Source organism: Perissodus microlepis, chromosome 8 (genome assembly GCF_051167445.1).
Source record: "Perissodus microlepis isolate ML-2025 ecotype Zambia chromosome 8, ASM5116744v1, whole genome shotgun sequence".
Lineage (NCBI taxonomy): Eukaryota > Metazoa > Chordata > Actinopteri > Cichliformes > Cichlidae > Perissodus > Perissodus microlepis.
In genome coordinates, this window is record NC_140468.1 from 25,907,558 (window position 1) to 25,928,939 (window position 21,382).

Below are 21,382 nucleotides of genomic sequence, written 5' to 3' on the forward strand. Positions count from 1 at the left end.
TCTGTTTTTTTTATTGTCTGTCAAGACAGTCAGCTGGCTTCCAAGGTATTTTAGGATTACCACTTCCATTTATAGACTGTCAAACATAGAGACAGGTGAATCTGGGAAAAAATAAAAAATAGCATATATCATGACAATTTAATCCAGACTGGATGCTCAGTCTAAAAGTATTTTGGTTACAAGATTCAGAATCAAAAAATCAGTCGTCATTAAAGTTGATTTTTACAAACAGTCAACAAATTCCACAAATAGCCAAATACACCAGTCCCCTGTGCCACACAGTTCCTGTCGTCCAGAACGTTTGATCAGCGTTTTCTATTCCTAGAAATAACATCCATATTGGTTACATTAACATGTAGCTAATATTTCTTCTATATTTGGTTTAAAATCTCAAACTGAATAAAAATGCCTTATTTAAACACCTTGTTAAGAAAACAAACCTAAACTGATTGAAGCTTCAATCAGATCTCCGGGGGTAGAATTAGACTGATTAGAACGGGATGTGCTGCTTTTCTCTTCCCCAAAATGGCAGCTTCCTGAGCTGCTCCTCTGTGGAGAGTTTCTTTAACTAAGAAGTCTTTAAGACTAAAAGAATTTAGAGAAGTAACAGCAGCCACTTCACCGAGTAGATAAGCAGATGAAATAAATGCTAAAGAGATTCAACGTTTTTCAATAAAAAATTTTAATTAAAAAAAAAAAGTCTGCATGTCACCCCGACCTCTGTAGCCTATTTTTTGTTTTTTATTTTGCCAGTTTCCCGTCTTAAAGTCTTCTAAAATGTGTAATTATAAGACTTTTATTTATACGGCACATCTAAACTAACAGCAGATGACCGAAAGTTCTTTCCAGTCTAGGCAGATAGATTAACATTCAGTATACAAAGTAATTAGTGATCAGTGGGTTCGTAGTAAGGAAAATAGCATGACTACATCTTACTGATTTTGGTCTTTTTGTGGGATAATTAACAACATATAAGAACAACAATACTTGGGCAATATTCAGTGGATTTAAAATAACATTCTTAAAACCTAATGTGGACAAGTTTTTAGTAAAGGAGGTGATGACTGGTTAGAAAATGTGTGCAAGCAAAAGATTGAGTTCTGCCTGCTTATTCAATGCACTTTTTCAAAGTGATGTCATAATGCCACCACAAAGTTCTTGTTCTGTAAAGGTCAGCTCTTTTGTCTATCTAATGTCTGACACCTGTTATCAGCCAGCATAGATTTATGTCCTGAAATGTTAGCATGGAGTAAGATTATCTGTCAGACAGATACAGAAACTGTTTCTCATCATTTTATAGATAAGTTAACCAATGAAAAGAGAAAAGTGTGCTTTCTTACATTTATGGCTTTAGCTACTGTAAATAGTTAATCTCTAACTGTGATATCATATCTGATCTGTTTTTGGTATGAGATGTGGAGCTAATTGTAAATTCACTGCAACTGTAAGCCGGACGCACTCACGTTAGGTTTGAAGCACTGATTGGATCTTAGGTGGAAGCTAAAAGTAGATGAGTTGAAGTATGGCATCTGAAAGGATGAAAACTTTCAAGTTAAGCCTTGCAGGAAGTAGAGTCAGCAGTTTGTGTACTATCACTGAAAACAGCTGAGTTAGCAGCTGCAAGTAGTCAAACTTTTACCTAAATATGAAAAGTGCCACTTGATTTTTGAACCGTGGAAACAACTGCCAAAGCAGTGAAAGCAATTAAAGTGAAAGAGAAAAAAGCAACCGAGTTGTTAATTGGAGAGATTTCAGTTCACTTGAATTTTAAAAGATCTAAATTGAAGCACTTAAGTGAGTTTACAGCATCAGAGAACTGACCCCTTCTCAGGTGTCAGATTAAGTGAAAGCATTTATTGTAGATAGAAAAAGTCAGATGTGAAAAGCTAAAGTATCATCATGTCCAGCCCAGGACTGACACGGAAAGCATTTAAAGTGAAAAAGATAAAAGCATTTGAAGAGATTTAAGTGAAAATGGGTGAAGTTTTAGAACTGACAGCAGCTGCAAAACGAAGCCGTACTGTTGACGAACACAGTTCAAGAAGTTGGGAGCTTTACACAACGACAGTTAAAATTGAATCTAAAGCTTTCAAAAGCTGCTAAACTGTGATTTGAAGCACTCTCAGCAACTAAGTCGACATTTACAGGTAAGAGCTTAAAGCACTTAACTGTAATGTAAAAGATGCAAATGGCTAAAGTGGCAATTGACATGGTGAAGTAGATGCAGTTTGAAGTGTAATAAATCTTAGTCAGTGTGTCAGTTGAGTTTAATTTACATTAAACAACTTAGAAGTGAAAGCATAGAAGCAGAAGATGTATCTATGACTTGCTAATGTGGATGTGCAAGCTCGAAAAGTTGCTGAATCATAATTAGAAGTGTAAGAAAAGGAAGCAACTGAACTGTCAGAGATTACATTTACCAGGCCAGCTGAAGTGAGTGTCTTTTGGCACAAACGGAGCAACAGAAGCGATAATGAAGTAATTTCATCGACAACAGCAGCACACGTCTTGTGTTACTAAAATCATAAAGATTCTCCAGAGCACAGTGCAGCTGAGTGTAATGTTTGATATATTTCATTGCTGTACGTGTCAGTGGAACAGTCTGGAGCAGACGGTGGTGACAGTTAGCATTAGAACAGAGAGAGCAGGAGACAAACCTTTTTGTCTTCTGCTATTTGTTGTATGAGTCAGACATTTTTATCCGGCTCTCTTGTCTCACCCTTTCATTCATTCCTCCCCCACACCTCTCCCACCCCTGGCTGTCTGCTCCTCCACATAAAGCTGCCGGATAAACCGAATCCTGGAGTCTCCACGGGGTAATGTGCTGCTGGTCGGAGTGGGCGGCAGCGGCAAGCAGAGTCTGACCCGGCTGGCTGCTTTCATCTCCAATCTGGAGGTCTTCCAGATCACCTTGAGGAAAGGCTACAGTATCGCTGACCTAAAGGTTTGAAGAGGAGCACTTGACAAACATATCATCCTGCAAAAGCATGTTTCATTTAAAATCTAACAAAGTTTATTATGTGCATACACTTTTGCCAAACATAATCCTCACAGTATATAAACGTAAAGCACTCGGGCATGTATCGCTGCAAAATAACAAATCTTATTATGGGTGCCACTTTTCCCACTCCAACCCTCTCACTCTTCCTGTCATCCAGAGTGACCTGGCGTCCCTCTACGTGAAAGCTGGCGTAAAGAATATTGGCACTGTGTTCCTAATGACTGATGCCCAAGTGGCAGATGAGAAGTTCCTCGTTCTGGTCAACGATCTGCTGGCATCGGGTAACAGCAGGTTTTGCTAATTACTGCATGTCATGTTTAGCAAGAGAGAAATGCTTTCATTGCACAACAGCAACACATCACTGTGGTGCCATTTTCGGCACCATTACTCATGTGCTACCAACACATTATTGTGAAAAATTGCAGAGGAGGCTCAGACTCACAGCTACATTTAAACGGGGCATTTTAATAATCTAATGAATGGAAATTACTGTTAATAGAAAATTACTGCAAAGCAATCTGTGCTAATGTTGGCTTGCAATAGTTTTGTGAGTGTACCGTATCACTTCAAGTAGGAAGATATTTAGGATATGAGGCATGTGCCAACAGATGTCAATGCATTATTTAGTGAAACACTGCTGCCTGCCTGAAAAGAAAAGAACAAAAAGAACAACTACACAGTTACCCGGGGTGCTGTCATATGTGTGTTACTGACACAATATTTCAAAATATATTTATTTACTGTCAATAATATAAACGAATAAAAGAGCAGCTTGTGAGGCGTGCATGGACAGTAGTGCGAACGACCGAACCTGGCAACACCATTACATGTTTATCATGAAACGCTTTGTTTGGTGTTCTGATGTTTATGGCAACAAATATAAGCAAACACAAGCTGGAATTACATGTTTTTACTCCAGTATACTGTTAGTGGCTGGTTTAGCTTAAATGGGAAATAGAATGATTCGTGTATAGCTTTATTTGGTGCATCATTCCTCCATTAATACAACCACTTTTTGCTACACCCAAGTGCTTTCTTTCTAACACTCCAGAGTAACTAGCAGTTCAGCATGCTCAGATCGATATTCACATATTTTGGCACACAGCCTGGAGTAGCCAGGGATTGAGCCACTAGCCTTATGTTTAGCCTCCTCTATCTAGTGAGCTACAGCCAACTGTGAGCTTATTGAAGGCATTAGAGGTACAAACTATGATACACATACTACATACTTTTTACTCATTTCATCAAAGCTGTCTAAAACAAAATTAATGTGGCTTTAATCCAAGGAGAACATGACACTGCATTTGCAGGGAGGATGATGAAATTAATATAATATATACGGAAATCCAAAGAATTAGAATTTATATGAAAGGCTTTTTAAAAACATATAGATGTTAATAATTGCCTTGTGTGTGTGATGATGTTCATGTTTTGTTCAGACTGGCCCACCTGTTATAGGGAGGGGAAGGGATACATCCAGACACAATAAAGTAACATTTCTGGGGCAGTGATAGTTTTTCACTTGCCAATGCTGCAATGTATATGCATCCCAGGAATGTAGTAGTCATTTACAGTATTTGAAGTAAAACTCTGATCCAGTTGAATATTTCAATTTTGGAGCTCGAGTGTTTTCTCAATATGTGCACAAAGGCAGGAAATCTCTCATCAACGGAACCACCCAACCCTCCCATCAGGTCCCATACCTCCCTTACCTACAGTGTCCGTGTGAACTTGGAATAATTAAAGGAATGTGGGAAAGCATATTTAAGTTTTTAAATGTAAAAGCTATAATAATTGAAGTGTATCATACGATGAAGTGCCATCAGCTGCCGGAAAACACGATTGGAGATTTTTCAATGCAGAGTGCTACTCTGTCAGAAACATCCTCCATGTTGCAGGTTGTCGCAGTCCCTCCCTTTGATCTGCTCTCAGCGGGTTACTTCATAATGATCTCTTCAAACCAGCAGGAATAGGAACGGAGATAATTCACCATTATCTCTGTAATCATTTCTGCAGCTTACTTATTATTTAACTCCACGTTTAAGCCATTCCATTGTGTAGCAAGAACATTCGACAACATGGCGTCCAAAAATCAAGAGCAAAGTTTACTCTGGAACTCGTCCAGCGAAGTCATTTTTTAGGGAGCCCCAGTCATGTTTTGGCTACAAATACATGTCTGTATTTGGAACTGGGTAGTGAAATACCATGCCTTAAACACACATCTTTGATGCTTATGGAACAATGTTGTTACCTGGTTCTTGTTGTCAAATAAAAACAAGTAAAATGAGCAAACGCATTTAAGGAACTGAAAATTCCTACATGCGTTGCTAAATGCATCCCTTGCTTTGCTCATCTCTGCTTCTGTGAGGCTGACTTAAAGCAGCGCTCTGCATTAGCATAAGTCCTCTGTTTGAACTCCTGCTGCCACCACCTCTATTAACAGACCCTGATTTGATATAAGAGTGCCGTTGCTCAGTGTCAGCTCAGATCCTAACAAGATAAGAAACTTCTTGAGAGTTCTTGGATAAGTTTAGCTCACTGACACAAATTAAAAAAAAAAGAAGAAGAAAAAAAATATATATATATATACACACACACACACACACACACACAATCACTGCTGTCTGCACACTCGGTGGTCTCCCGGTAGCAGTGTGAATTATTTTATTCATTTCAGGAGAGATCCCTGACCTGTTCCCAGATGACGAGGTGGAGAACGTCATTGGCAGTGTGCGGCCAGAGGTCCGTGGCTCTGGGTTGATGGATACAAAGGAAAACTGCTGGAAGTTCTTCATCAGTCGGGTTCGCCGACAGCTCAAGGTGAAGCAGTCCGACGCTTAGACATGCACAGGAGTGAAAGCTGTGTTTTTTTGCTATTTTGAATTTTACTTGTTATTATCAAGTTGCTCTCAGGGGCTCTCTTCAAGGGGGAACTTTTCCATTAATCTTTCCCACACAACTGCATCTGTATTTTATCTCCATCCACTCTTAATAGAGCAATAACTTGCCGCCTCACACTCTAATTTACTATTCCTAAATAAGAAACCCCTCACACTTGAATAAACATCCAGCTTTAGGATGAAGCCTCTTCCCAAACAATTTTCTATACTGACATTTTCAGATGAACTTGAGTACAATGGGAGGTGTTGGATGTCGTTATAAATCACAGACACGGGCAGAAAAGCCGGCGTTTAGCTGAAGTTAATTTCACCATCGCGTAGCTGCTTTGTTCCCCCTAGAGAGGGACAGATTCCAAAGCATTGCTTATTCTGTCATTATTACAAGCATGCGCCACCGCCACCACCCACATCATCCTCCACTTCTGTCTCGCTAACAGCTCAAGCCTCCCTGGGTTGGCAAGTGGATAAATAAAGAAGGCAATCCCAAGGGCACAGACATATCAAGAGTGCATTTCTAACTATGCAGTTATGTGTCTCAAAATTGTCTGAATAGAAAGGATGTTTTCCCGAAGAATTACCTAATCTTGTTCATAGAGTTTGTGTGACATTTGCTGAGGCTGTGTCTCCGAGCTGTGTGAAAACCTAACAGCATTATTACTTTATCACTGCCACAGATTAAAATGCTTTTAGATCAGTGGTTCCAGGCTTACAATATGTGGAGAAGGAAGTAATGGCATGATATCACAGTATCCAGTGATGCAGGCCTAGGACGTGCTCTGGATTGTCTTGAAGCCCATGTTTGCTGAAATATATTGTGGCTGTCCTGTTTGTAGCAGGTGTGACTTTATTCAAATATTTTGATCAGTCTGCCAGTTCTTCTTGGCCAAGTCATTATAGTGTTTTACTCTTTGAGACAGAAAATAGTGAAAGAATTTCTGGGTCAAAAATCTGAGAGCATTTTTAAGCAGTCTGCTGTTCAGAAACTACTTTGCAACGTACCAGAGTTTAGAGTTATTTTATTGCAAACACACAACACTACATGCATGATAAATGTTGTGACAAATACTTTGTGGCAGGAAAGTATTTTGAATAGTGTGTATTTTATTTATGAACTGAAAATCAGAGCATATCCTCTCCTACCTCACAGGCTCTAGAGAGGATTTATCAGAATCAGATGTATCAGTGCAGAATACGACACTATTTTTTACCCTTACTGTTTTAAAGAGCAAATATTATGCTCGTTTATAGGCTCATAACCTTGTTTTTGGGATCGACAGTAATACGGCTGAGCGGTTAATACCACTGTGTGCCAAATGACTGTGACTGTTTTGGTCCCATACTGGACATGCAGCTGACAGAAAATCTTAACCATGTCATACCACATTACCTCTATTAATGTTAACCATTGTATTATATTTTGATGTAGTACTGTGCAAAAGTCTTGAGTCCACCCTCAGTTCTTTATATTTTGCTTCCAGAGAGCCAAAGTGTCAATTTTCAGTTCAGTTCTTGTACCTGACCATTTACAGTGTTTGTTTGGGGGTTGTATCATTTGATAAGCCACGTAACACTGACCCGTTATTCATTTAAGCATAACAAAGGCACCAGACTTCAATGATGAATCAGTGTTGCATCTACACATAACAGACACCTTAGCAAAGAACCAATTTTAAATTATGTCTTTAGGCACTTTGTCACTAGCAGTATCAAACAAACAAATGAGGTGTTCCCATTTCTTTAATCAAATCTGCAACAAATGGTTAAAATAACACAGTTTGACTGGAATAAAATTGTATTTTTCCACCAAGAAGATGATTTGCAAAGACCTATAAGCAAAACACTTACCTCAGCCATATCTCAGGGGTTCCCAAAGCCTCATCAGAAATGCTCTGAGTAGAAGGATGTCTGTCAAGAAATCATCCTCAAGAAATAGAAACACAAAGAAAAGTCTGAGGCATGCCAAATTACATTACATCTTTATGCCATATTGCTTAATCCCCTGATGAACATTAAGCATCTCAAAAGGGAGATATTTGAATAACCTCCAACAAAAGGACGGTACTTTGCAAAATATGCAAGAAAACTGTTCAAGCTAAAGGTGGAAACAACAATGCTGTTTCACCACTTTTGCCAAAAAACACATTTTTGGTATTATTCCTCTGGCTCTGACTGTTCAGCCTGATGTGGAACAGCCATGTTTCATGCAGTCTTGAAAAAAGAAAACATAAAATTATTATTTCTGTTGACATCATCATTAGTAATCAGTGTTGGGAAGGTTACTTTATTCCACTACAGATTACAGAATACATGCCCCAAAATGTATTTTGTAACGTATTCTGTTACGTTACTCAATGAGAGTAACGTATTCTGAATACTTTGGATTACTTAATATATTATCATGCTTTTTACAACTACATGAATGTACTATTGCTGTGTGATTTATTACTTTTACTGAAGGTTATTCGCCATAGCAATACCAACTAGATTTTTAAATCTTAATATAAAATGAGTAACAGTAGGGTGGACATTAGGTAAGGCTGCACTTTTTGCAGCGATCTCAGATAGAAAACTATTCCGCGCGAATATAAAACTGGTTTGCGGCTCCGAACCGTAGTAAAGGGACCTCTGGTTAATACGTCGGGTTCGTGTCGGGCTCCTTTGCCGAAAACTAGCTTTACTTTGTTGTCTGGGTCAACTTTGTATATATATATATATATATATATATATATATATATATATATATATATATGTTTACATGCTTCTATCTCCCGTTTCTGGTCGGTGACATCTCTTACTTTTCGACTCTTTTTCTCCCTCCCTCGCGCTCACAGACACATAACGGGTACAGCAGTCCATTCTCCCTGCAGCACGGACTACACTGCCCATGAGGCTACATTCTTTAGGGCTATGCCTGTAACACTCTGCCTATTGCCATCATATTAAATCATTTTTGTGAATATTTTTTTTAAATATTTCTTCACGTCATTATGCAGGCCGCAAGTAGGTGACATGGGCCGCGTGATTGAGACACAGACATGTCTCAATCACTCTTAATGCGTGTTTTGTTTGGGTTTCCACCGGCGTGGACACCAAAAATATAGAGTTCATAGCCTTATGAAACAGGAAAATACTGCCGTGTAATCCATTCATTTCAACAAAGTAACTGTATTCTGAATACCACCTTTTAAAACGGTAACTGTAATGGAATACAGTTACTCATATTTTGTATTTTAAATACGTAACGGCGGTACATGTATTCCGTTACTCCTCAACACTCTTAGTAATTCAGATCAAATAAATGTGCCCTGATAAAATAACAGAAAAACTGATAGGTGGGGAATAAAGAGCTGCTGTAAATGAGAGGAGAAAGAAAGGGGCCACAATGCTCACTATTATGTTAATCCTGCTCAGAATGGTAGATGCAACTTTTTGTCATTGTAAGATGTGAGTTAAATTAACTTAGTGATGTGGCATTATGACATCTGTTACAGTAAGTAAATCCTCAGTCAATAGAATATCAGTCAATATTCTACTAGTAAATAGAATATCACAGTGATTGTGAGGTAGATGTGTGGTGTTTTCTTTCTCCAGAGTTAATTATAATCAGAAGTGTCTTTGGGTATGCCTCCTGCATGTTTGTTTCTTCTGTCTAATGCATCGAACATCTGGCTGAGCTTCTCAACAAGCCAGCTGTTCATTTCCAACGGTGAATATCAGTCTGACGTAGCCCACAGCTCAGCATATTGTTTAATTCACATCTTTGCTGGAGGCTTTGTGTGTTTAATGATGGAACTGCAGATAATTAATTCACAGTGTTCCGCTCCCTCTCTTGACCATGAAGGATAAGTCTGAGCAGAAGTGCTCACTGTGACTCCAATCAGAAGGAAGCGAAATGAATTTGATCGACTGTGTTTGACTTGACACTCGATTCTATTTGACCTCAGTGTGCCTGTCTGTCTCTTTGGATGTGTGTGTGCATGTATTGCAGGTGGCTTTGTGTTTTTCTCCAGTTGGCAGTAAACTGAGGGTTCGCAGCAGGAAGTTCCCAGCAGTAGTCAACTGCACAGCAATCAACTGGTTCCACGAGTGGCCACAGGAAGCTCTGGAGTCGGTCAGCTTCAGGTTCCTCGAGGAGGTTGAGAATATCAATGTGAGAACAGTTCATAATCTAATACAGTGAGGTGAAGCTACTCACCTAAATGATTTTCACACTCTGATGATATAATTTCAAATGTCAACCACCATGACAGAGTGAATGTGATATTAATTTAAGAGTACCAGAGGCCCCTGAAAATTAAATTCCAAGCCTGAGCCTCAAGAAATATTACTCTGTATCTAAATCTGCCCAGTTATCTGCTTTTAATGGGAACTAAACAGTTGTAGGACTTTTCATTCCCGCAGCCCCAAGTGAAGGAGTCGATCAGTAAATTCATGGCTTATGTCCACATGAGTGTCAATCAAATGTCAAAGGAGTACCTAGCCAATGAGCGGCGCTACAACTACACCACGCCCAAGTCTTTCCTGGAGCAGATCAAGTTGTATCGCAGTCTGCTGGGCCAGAAGAGCAAAGACCTCACCAACAAGATGGAGCGGCTGGAGAACGGTCTCCAGAAGCTCAACAGCACCTCTGCTCAGGTATTCATCTACACTGTGTTTTGGTCAGTGTTCACCTAGCTGTTTGAACTTCACTGTGCGACGTGAGACATGTTCACAGTTTGACACTCAGGGGGGTTTAGGTTCATGTGCTGAATTACGGGGTCTGTGACATGTAAGCTGATATGGTTTAAAAGGTAACTTACAAAAGTGTGATGTAGAAACTGGAAGCACGAGTTCACAAAATAATCTTACCACAATCCTCATTTACTAAATGGTGTTATTAAACTTGGATATCAGCTTGTAAAATGCCTCTTTAATGTAAGCATTGTGTATAGATTGTTTCATATATTAATGGAAATAGAATATCTAATAGTTAGAACAACAATCCAAAGTGTTCTTTATCATTTCTCTCTGATTTCAAGTACATATTTATTTATACAAAGTCAAAGAAAAAAAACAACCTTTTTATTATTTAGACGTGTTAATCTTACTAGAACTATGTGTATCATGCAGCAAAGAATAATTTTAAATTTTGAAACAGATGGTGATACCAAGGTCATAAACTGTATATAAAGGTCACACTTTCATTTTCAAGTCTCGACTGGAAGTTTTGGCTCTTGCCATCTTTTTTTAAAACCAGATATGATTGTATTTAGATAGGATGGTAGCGCTGGGGAGTTATTGGATTATGCAAGGTCAAGGTGCAGGCACAGTGAAATATTAAACTGGAAAACTTTGGTCGGGAAAACCAGCATTACAAAATACTTTCCAAAAGTAAAGGATAAGCAAACTGTTTTTGTTCATTTTATGACTATATATATATATATATATATATATATATATATATGTAAAAACTTTTTTTAAAAAAATAAATACACAATGCACATATCAAAACAGGCAAAGCAGCATCAATTAAAATAAGATACAGTGTGACTGTATAGTAAAGAAAAAGAAAAAAATAAAGTTAAAATAAAATTGAAAAGTTCTAAACAATAAAACTGTGATAAGTTAAGAATGTTAAAGATATAAAATGTTTAATAAAATTTACAAGAAAGCTGTACATTGAAAATTAAGTCTTTGTCATAAAAGGGAAAAATTAGCTATCGATACCAAAACTGTTCCAGCCTGATACAGATCCAGTGTCTCAAACCTGCATTCTTTCTTTTTTCTACTGGCCAACAGCTGCTCTGCTCACAATTCTAGTTCTATGGAAGTCTGTGAGGAAACGCTTCCTTGCTCTTTAACCTGAGTAGACACTTTTCCTGATTTCTTTATGGGCTCTAGTGGTAGTTTAAAGTCTTCACTAAATACAGCAGGACATTTGGACTTTGTAAATTATGGTCCACATTTGAGCCAGAAAGGAATTTAAATAAATATATCCTTACTTACTTGCTCACGACTTGTGATTAACAAGTCATTAATCAATAGTGGCTTCATGTATTTTATGAATGGTACACCAGGACTCCAACACTAGGCTGGATTGAGTACAAGAAAGCCTACAACCCAATGCCCCACACATAGATATTGGAGTGTATAAACACAGTATAAAGCCAATGCATTAATGCACGACTCCAAAGCAATCACATAAGTCACATAAGTGTGGCATATACCAAAATGATGCACTGTCCCCACTGTTGTTATGCATAGGCCTCAAACCCCTTAAGCCAACTCAATGCAAAGACTGATATAGATTTAAGAGTGGAGTGACTTCCAGCCACTTCCTATACATGAATGTTATCAAGCTGTATGCTTGAGCGAAACATTGACTCGCTGGCTCTGATCCATAATGCAAAAGTGTACCACAGCTGAAAGGGCCTAAGTTGCTGTCTGTGCAGAGATGCTACACAGACAGACAAGGTGCCCCAGCTACCAACCACCAACCTATATCTGGTTGGTGGTTGACAAGGAACAGAAGTCTGTAAATGTGGGATAAATGTGACAACCCCAGCCAACAGTAGCATCAGAAAGAAGGAGCACAGAGAAGTACCAGAGGCTAAAGGCACAACTGCAGCAGATGTGGAAAATAAAGTCCAAATTCTCTTTCTCCCTCTCCCTCTCTTACTCACACACAGACACACGGACTTATATAGGTGTGTGTCTGTGTGTGTGTGTCAACAATACCTTATTGCACTGCTTTCATGCCCGAGCTGTAGCTCGTCATTAGTTTGTGCAGACTCGTGCATCCTGGATACTGACAACGACCAGATGCTCCCACATCAGTATCATCATAACTTCTTTGCACTTGTGATTTTTTTTTGAGAATCCATGTCAAAGTATCTTTAATTACATATGAGACTTTACATAACAAGGCACCAGATTTCATCAGTCAGCTCTATGCTGTTAAAAAGGGCTTTGCTGGATAAGGTCATTTAGCTGCTTCAAGGTCCAGGTTAAAGTCAAAGAGGCTTCTTTTGTTTTGTCTTGCATCTCTTCTTGTTACAATTTAGTATTCAGTCTCTAAAAAAGAATCAATGTCCTGACTAACTAATATTGTGAATATTTTATTTTGCCAAATACATAGTCATAGTTACCACTAGACTCCATGTTAACTATTTAAAATACTCTTTTATGCCTTGTACTATGTTTTTTCTGTATGAAAATATGAGCTTGTTTCTGTTTTTGCTTTCAACATTTCTCTGCCTCTTTCTTGTTTTTTGTTGTTATTATAGCAATTTTTTAGTTAAAGCTATGACAGTGTTTGTGCTATAAGTGAAGCATTATTTCTGACCTAAAATGGCCAATATGCCATTTGACTTTTAAGAGCCAGACAGAAAGAAGCTCTCAGAACATGTTTCAAAAGTATCTCCTTCATCAAAGACGTCATCAGGGTCAAAGAAAGGTGGGTAGGAAAATTGATAAGGACTTAGGAGAAGAGAACAGTGGTGCACTGAAAATCTGAGCAACCTAGCACTAGTCTCCTTAACAGCGTGACTCTGGATGTCCGCTGGGTTGAAACTACAATAGGCAGAAGATGGACTACAAAATACATCTAATCCACCACAAGTTGTTCTTAGCTTGTTGTTTTATTCAGGTCAATTAAACGATAAGAGCCTGTGAAAAATACCTCTGCATAAGTCTAAAGAAGGAGGAGCATTTAGGGAAAGGTTTACTGTGACAGTACAAAACCTTTTGGTGTTAAAAAAAACTACTGGATTTACCTAAGATGTCAATTTTGTGAGTGAAAGTTGTGGACAGGATTATCTTTGCAGCTAGCCTTACGGAATATGTAGTTGTAAGAGTTTCCCTTGCAGGAGAATATTCACATGAGCCATGCAAATGTGTTTTACAGAGTTTGCAGCACACAATTTACTGCAAGTTGCACAAAATCCAATTCCAAAAAAAGCATGTCTTATGCCTAAGGTGGCTGTGATGGTTGCTACTAGGGTTGTCTTTTTTAAGAGGGGGAAATGTTATCAGAATGAGTGTAATTGGCACTTTGTGTATGCGCAAATCTGTTAGAGCAGGGCCAAAACTTTGGCTAAAACCCTTCATGCCATCCTCACGCTGAGTGTTTAGAGGTGAGCCCCACTTATTTAGCCCCAATAATACTGGAGTTTTCATGAAAGAGACAGAAATTAACTGAACTGAGCTCTTTTTCTCAGCAGTGCGCACACGGCAGGCAACGTCTCTGAGGTTGAATCTGTAATGATTAAAAGTGAAATGTCTAGGAAAATTCAGCTATTAATAAATATGTGTAAGTGTGTTAGATTTATGCCTGAATGTTGCTGTGTGCTACAAAAAAAATGTGAATGTGGCACAGTAACATAGTAACAGTGATCACTCATAATCATCTTTGGCGTTGTTCTACATATCATACAGGTCAGCTGTTGTACGTAGTTTCAGGTTCACAGGGTGGAACAGTTTGTAATAAAGCAGCTTTCCTTTGACTAAATCCAGCACTCCACCTGACTCTCAATCCTCAGAACCCTATGCACTGTGCACTCTCAGAGAGAGTTGCCTTACACTAGATTATTTTGGTTAGTAGCGATTCCACTCTCTTCTTCCCGCTCCCTCAATGGGTCTGCAGATTTTTGACTCTCTAATTTGCGCTGACCTTGGTAGAATGTTGGTTATTACTTAAGTGAACTACCGTAGTTACATCATTGTGGATTGTAGGGCATTGCAAACCCTGCAACTGCATCATTGCACTTATTTCCACCATTTAATAAATTGTCCAGAAGCCCATAAAATTAAATACATCTTATTTTCTTATATTTTCCAACTGGCTAGTTCTTTACTCCTCCCTGTTTAGGATTTATGTGACTAAAATAAAATTCCCATCCATCACTTATCCCTGCAGACCTAATATTTTTGGTATGTTGATATTCACTAACATTCGTTGCCCTTGTTAAATAAATACATAATGAAATAAAGGCTCATGTGGCTGCGAAAGGACTTTTAATTTTGTAGTATATGGGAAAATGACTCTTGAATCTTTTCCTCTGTGACCTCAATAAGACTTGATTCAAGTGATTAAGCCTATGAACTCATCATAAAAATTTTTACTGAATGCAACATGAAGTTCTAGTTATTGAATCAGAGTCAGAAAAGAGAATAAAACAGGATAATTTAATGGCTAATTCCTCATGATGGACAAGTTGCCAACTAATTAGTGTGCTGTATCCTTAAGTTTCACATTTAGCTTTTTTAAGCCAGATGCCAAGTATATGGAGTGGCTCTAATATAGTGACAGGGACAATGCTGACTTTAAGGCCTTTTAATTAGACTTCATTAACTTGGATGTCATAGTAACATCCAACATCCTGCTGAAAAGCCTTCAGCTAATCCAAAATGCTGCAGCAAGAGTACTGACAGGGACTAGAAGGAGAGAGCATATTTCTCCTGTTTTGGCTTCCCTTCATTGGCTTCCTGTTAAATCCAGAATTGAATTCAAAATCCTGCTCCTCACATACGAGGTCTTAAATAATCAGGCCCCATCTTATCTTAATGACCTTGTAGTACCATATCACCCTATTAGAGCACTTCACTCTCGCTCTGCAGGCCTACTTGTTGTTCCTAGAGTATTTAAAAGTAGAATGGGAGGCAGAGCCTTCAGTTTTCAGGCCCCTCTTCTGTGGAACCAGCTTCCAGTTTGGATTCGGGAGACAGACACTATCTCTACTTTTAAGATTAGGCTTAAAACTTTCCTTTTTGCTAAAGCATATAGTTAGGGCTGGACCAGGTGACCCTGAATCCTCCCTTAGTTATGCTGCAATAGACGTAGGCTGCCGGGGGATTCCCATGATGCATTGAGTTTTTCCTTTCCAGTCACCTTTCTCACTCACTATGTATTAATAGACCTCTCTGCATTGAATCATATCTGTTATTAACCTCTGTCTCTCTTCCACAGCATGTCTTTTATCCTGTCTTCCTTCTCTCACCCCAACCGGTCGCAGCAGATGGCCCCGCCCCTCCCTGAGCCTGGTTCTGCCGGAGGTTTCTTCCTGTTAAAAGGGAGTTTTTCCTTCCCACTGTCGCCAAAGTGCTTGCTCATAGGGGGTCATATGATTGTTGGGTTTTTCTCTGTATCTATGAAGCGCCTTGAGGCGACTTTTGTTGTGATTTGGCGCTATATAAATAAAATTGAATTGAATTGAATTGAATTGAATTGAATTGAATTGAATTGAATAGTAGCACAGAAGTAGTAGAGCTAGCATTTATAATATTAGCAATGGCAATTGAAGAAGTAGTGCTTTCTCATTATGGGTATGACATTATAATAAATACAGATATATGATTTTTACTAGCAGGGATGTAGTTGAAGTGATAGCTGTACATGGTGTAACAGTAACAGATGGATAAACATATCTGTATTTATGAATGACATACTAAGGTGTATGATTAGTTAAGCACTTGCTAATACCTTACAAATGCTCAATAGTGTGACATCAATTATAAAGAGATAGGGTTAGCAGTAGTAGAAGTGATATATATAATTAACATAGTGGTGGAAGTAGCACAAGTGGCAAGAGTAAAGGCAGTATTAATGGTAGTAATAGTTAAGTTGTATTAGTAACAGCAGTGGATTTAGACTGCTACTGTGGCCATTTGTTCTGTGTGCCATAGACAGCCTGTTAATCTTACTAAACCGTAGGTAGAGCAGACAAATACCTGTCTAATTTTTGTTTTTTCATTTGTATTACAAAATGTTTATCCAAATCATTTAATGTTTCCCTCTTTAATACATACACCTGGATCAATTTATTTAAATGTTTCCCATCTCTAAACCTTTTCAGAAGAGCAATATGGAATATGAATAATGTAAGAGAAAGTCTGCGTGTGAGGCAGCCCTAATGATAGTGGGTATACTAAACCTGTTGAGTAAAAGCAAAGCCTAACATACACACACAGCCCTGCACACACAGTTTCACTGTTACATACCATGCATCTCCAGTGCTTTGCATAAACAGGCCCACACATTTCCACCCGCACAAGATCACACATACATAAACACCCCATAAACAAGTGACGTTAGTGTTGAAAGCTGCAGAGCGAAGTTTTGTTTCCTGTCTCCCATTTACTGTAGGAACAGACTAGCACACACACACGCACATGCATGCACACACGCAGCCACACAGACACATATATGAAATATACGGAGGGGGGGGGGTGTATGATAATTGAGGAGCCTTCTAATTAGAGAGCATACCCTTTACAGCAGCAAGCCACCATTAGTGCACCCTGTATTTGTTAGTGCATTCACAATGATGGCTGCCCTATTATAAGTACTGTTATTTAACATTCTGTGCAAGGGAAACTGGCTCACCAGGGGCTGCGGCGATCATGATAAACAACGACCGGAAGGGTTCAAGCAAGGGATCTTTGTCTGTGTGTGTGTGTGTGTACAGTATGTGGGTATGTGTGTGTGTATGAGTCATCTGCTCCCCAGAGAACACATTAGTTTCATGTTTTTTTTCCCTCTTCAGTTTTACAGAGGTGGATTTCTACCTTTGGTTAGTTTGCGTTGTGACATATTTGTGCATGTGCTGTGGTACTACCAGCTGAAGTAATATTGCATGCTAACTGTAGTAGTACTTCTAGTATAAGTAGTACTAATACAAGTAGTAGATGTACTGTGAGTTCTGGTAGAAGCAGTTGTAGAAGTATTACTAGAATGTGTACGAGTTGCAGTAGGAAGTTCTGATAAATTAGCAGCTGTAATAGCAGGTTTTGCTAAAGTAGATTAAAGACAATAATTTATTTTGTCTCGCTTACTAATAAGGGGCCAGAGCATTCCTTGTGAACAACTAAATGACTTGTGGTATACACGACGGCCAGTATTTTATCAAAAATGTATGACAATAGGTAATTTATCCTAATCTGTTACGTTCTAATTGGATGATAGCATTCAAGTTCACCCTTTTTTAATATTTACTAGTCTATATACAGACCATCTGTATTGAAGCCAGCATACAGTCTCTCGTGTTGAAGAATTTAATCAATATTCTGATACAGTGACCATATAGAGTAGCATTATATAGTTCCTGCAAGACCATTAGTAGTACAAGAAGTAGTACAGATAGACAAGTAGGTGTATAGTTAGAGAAATAGTGGTCAATTTAGTTATAACAGCAGAATGAAAAATAAAAGGTGTAGTATGACTAATCACTGCTGTAGCAATAAGTACGTCTTTGCAGTAATTCTCCTGTTCAAATCAGTGTGGAGGTGTTTCATGTAATCGCTCTAAACTTAGCTCCTACCAAAAGAGGCTAACTCCTGACAGCTATTTGCACTGGGAAAAAGAAAAGGGAGGGTTTTCTCTTATATGGATAATAACTGGAAACATTAGACACCCCTTTCCCTTAACACACAAACGGCCAGATGTCTTTTTGTTGCATGAATGAAGCTATACTTAGTCCACACGGCAATGTAAGCAAACACTGGAATCCCAAACTCTGTTGAATTTAAATGTGTGTTTTGAGTCCATAAGCCATCGCATTTGGATGAATGGGTATAGTCTTTTGGTTTTGTATTGAATTTTCTCTCGCCTTAAGAAATGGTTGTTCCAATTTACATTTCCAGCTGCAGGGAGTGAGAGTGGGCTGTTTTATACAGACAGTCAGGGGCACAGAGACATGTTTTTCCTACTTGGATTTCTATCAGCAGTACATAAACACCGAAGCAGCGCAGATATATTGAATATCACGCTTGTCTTTCACCAATTAGTTTGTCCCTTTTTGCCCCTCTCCCTCTTCCCACCCTCCCTCTTTTGCCCAACCCCCACCCCACCTATTCATCATGTTGATGGCTCACTTGGTGCTCGTCTAATGTTCAACTGCATATTTTATACAGAATTGTCGCAACCCAAAAGGGCCGTCTTCCCTCAGGCCTGATTTTTCTGTTTGTTAATTAGCTGAAAGACAAGCATGAAAAACAGTCTGTTTTTATTTCCCCAGTGCAATGTTTTGATGGAGTCAGACGTTAATGTAGAGCCCTAGTTGTCAGGGAGTTATGAGGAGTTTGTAACAGCTTTAATTTCTCTTTATGATCGTCTTTGGTCTATTCATTTATGTGTGTGTGTGTGTGTGTGTGTGTGTGTGCGCGCGCGCTGATAGCAGCTCCAGTCCTAAAGCTTTTATATTTTCAAACTATGCATGCCGTTCATCTCTTATTTCTCCCTTTATCTGCTTGGACAGGTTACAGTTTTTTTACAGTAATGGTAAAAGGTCACATGCATGACCCATGGCACAATCCTATAGGGCACAAAATAGTATCTGCAAATGTTCAGTGTCCTTTATGAAGTGTATTTTTTTGACTCTCATAAGACACAGAATCATATTTATTGCCTTGAAGAACTGAGATGTTTAGCTTTCAGTTAAGATGCTTTTGAGCTCAATCAGCAGTCGTATTAATAATGAAGATCCAACAATGATGCAAATGACAAAAACAAAATGATCAGTCCTTCAAAACTACTTGAGAGATTCAGTTAGGTGATAGTGGCAGATTCATTAGTCTTAATGATATGCACACTGATTGCAAGACCATTTAACAAAACAGAAATAGATTATTGTCAGTAGCCCGCCTCTGTGCTCAAGTCATTGTTCCCTTCATCTTAATCTTTGTGTTACTTTTTTCCTTTCAACTTATGTAAACTGGAGACTGTTTCATGTTTTAATTAAATGTACAGTTCAACATCTGAGCAGTGACTCTTTTTTGGAGAAATAGACTGATGCTAGTATCATGTTTGTGATGTTAGGATGTCTATTTTAACATTAAAAAAGCTGAAGCTGGTGAACTGGATGGATCAATAACTGGATGGTCTGAGGGGGGACCTTTGCAATATTAAGCTGATGGTGGTTGATACATTTTATATCTCTGCAGGTCAGAGGTGTTTCAGCATTCACCGCAGTGACTCTGTCTATTTGTAATCACAGCCAGGTTGTAGTATTGGGTGCGAATCCTGTACAGGCCTATACTAAAAGCTTTCCCCACAGATTTAAACTATTCAGTTCAATTTAATTTATTGAGAGCGAAATGAAAACAACAGTTGCCTCAAGGCTCCTTATATTGTAAGGTCAACATCCTACAATAATACAAAGAAAACAGAGAAAACCCCAACAACCAGACAATCACAGTGCTTTGGTGACAGCAGGAAGGAAAAACTCCCTTTTAACAGGAACAAACCTCTTTGGGTTGAGGGGAGGAAGACAGGACAAAGACACGCTGTGGAAGAGAGCAATACAGAGATCAGTGGTCAGTAAGAATAGAGAAACTCCATATAAATGCTGGTCTGTTCAATTTCATTCTTAAAAAAATCTCGTTTCTTGCCTACAGATTTGCTGCTAGGCACTCATCTCTTTGTAACTCTTAGCATATACTACTGTCAGAAATTTGTTGTACTGCTCCATTGAACAAGGATTTGACTGGCTGAAGATCTCATTTATCCAGATCTTCATCCAGGCAAATCCTCCTGACCTCCTGTCCTCCCGCTCTCCGGTGTCTCATCTTCTGATAGGTGGATGACCTCAAGGCCAAGCTGGCTGCTCAAGAAGTGGAACTCAAGCAGAAGAATGAGGATGCTGACAAGCTTATACAGGCGAGAACATATATAACACCAGCACCTCAAGAAAAACAAAACACGTATCTGTGGTTTGAGGCATATTTCTCTGGTAGTGCTTAAAGAAATGAAGTATGATGTTAAATAAATCTTAATTAAGCACTAGGCTGTCATATCAGAAGCAGCATCCCTATCTATGGATGGATTTCTAGTCTTGGCTGGAACTGCTCAGTAAAATATTAGATATTCAGAGAAAGTTAGGCTTAAACCTCAGTGTCAAATTAGTCGGAAGAAAAAACGCCAGCATCCTGCATTTTGTTTCTCAGAGCATTCTTTGTTCTCAGTCTTATACCTTGGAATTTTGATTTGTCTTTTTACAGTTTAAAATACCAGTTTTGCTTAATTAAAGAGTAGTTGTGTTTATTAAGCCACTTTACATGTTAACCTAGCAATAAATTCTGTGTGCTGGCCCCAGGAGGTTGGGATAGAAACTGAGAAGGTGTCCAAAGAGAAGGCGGTGGCTGATGAAGAAGAAAAAAAAGTGGCTGCCATTGCTGTGGTAGTCAGCGGCAAACAGAGAGACTGTGAAGAAGACTTAGCTAAAGCCGAACCAGCCCTGCTTGCTGCTCAGGATGCCCTTAACACTCTCAATAAGGTCAGTTACTCTCTTGTCCCCTGCTGTAACTTATTGATTTACTTCATACTTTATACTTTTCTTGCTTGGTTTTGATTTCATTTTCCCAGCTTCAGTGGAATAACTTACGTGCACACAAGCCTTGAATTGTATAGGACATTATTTAGTCATAGGATTTAGCCAGGTCTTCCCCAAAATAATGTCTTCTCTGTGTTCTGCAGGCATTTTACTTTATCCTTGCATCCCATGTAGGT

The 21,382-nt window shown here is 38.8% G+C and overlaps 1 protein-coding gene across 1 annotated transcript in view; it reads left to right on the plus strand.

The window, feature by feature from the left end:
* Nucleotides 1–21,382, plus strand: part of dnah9 (dynein, axonemal, heavy chain 9) — a 164,070-nt gene that overhangs the window by 81,391 nt on the left and 61,297 nt on the right. Inside the window, exons 50-56 of the mRNA XM_084938413.1 lie at nucleotides 2,782–2,944; nucleotides 3,159–3,282; nucleotides 5,679–5,821; nucleotides 9,890–10,051; nucleotides 10,303–10,536; nucleotides 20,453–20,533; nucleotides 20,970–21,149. Of these exons, the coding sequence (XP_084794539.1) occupies nucleotides 2,782–2,944; nucleotides 3,159–3,282; nucleotides 5,679–5,821; nucleotides 9,890–10,051; nucleotides 10,303–10,536; nucleotides 20,453–20,533; nucleotides 20,970–21,149 (1,087 nt within the window). The remainder of the gene's footprint in view (nucleotides 1–2,781; nucleotides 2,945–3,158; nucleotides 3,283–5,678; nucleotides 5,822–9,889; nucleotides 10,052–10,302; nucleotides 10,537–20,452; nucleotides 20,534–20,969; nucleotides 21,150–21,382) is intronic.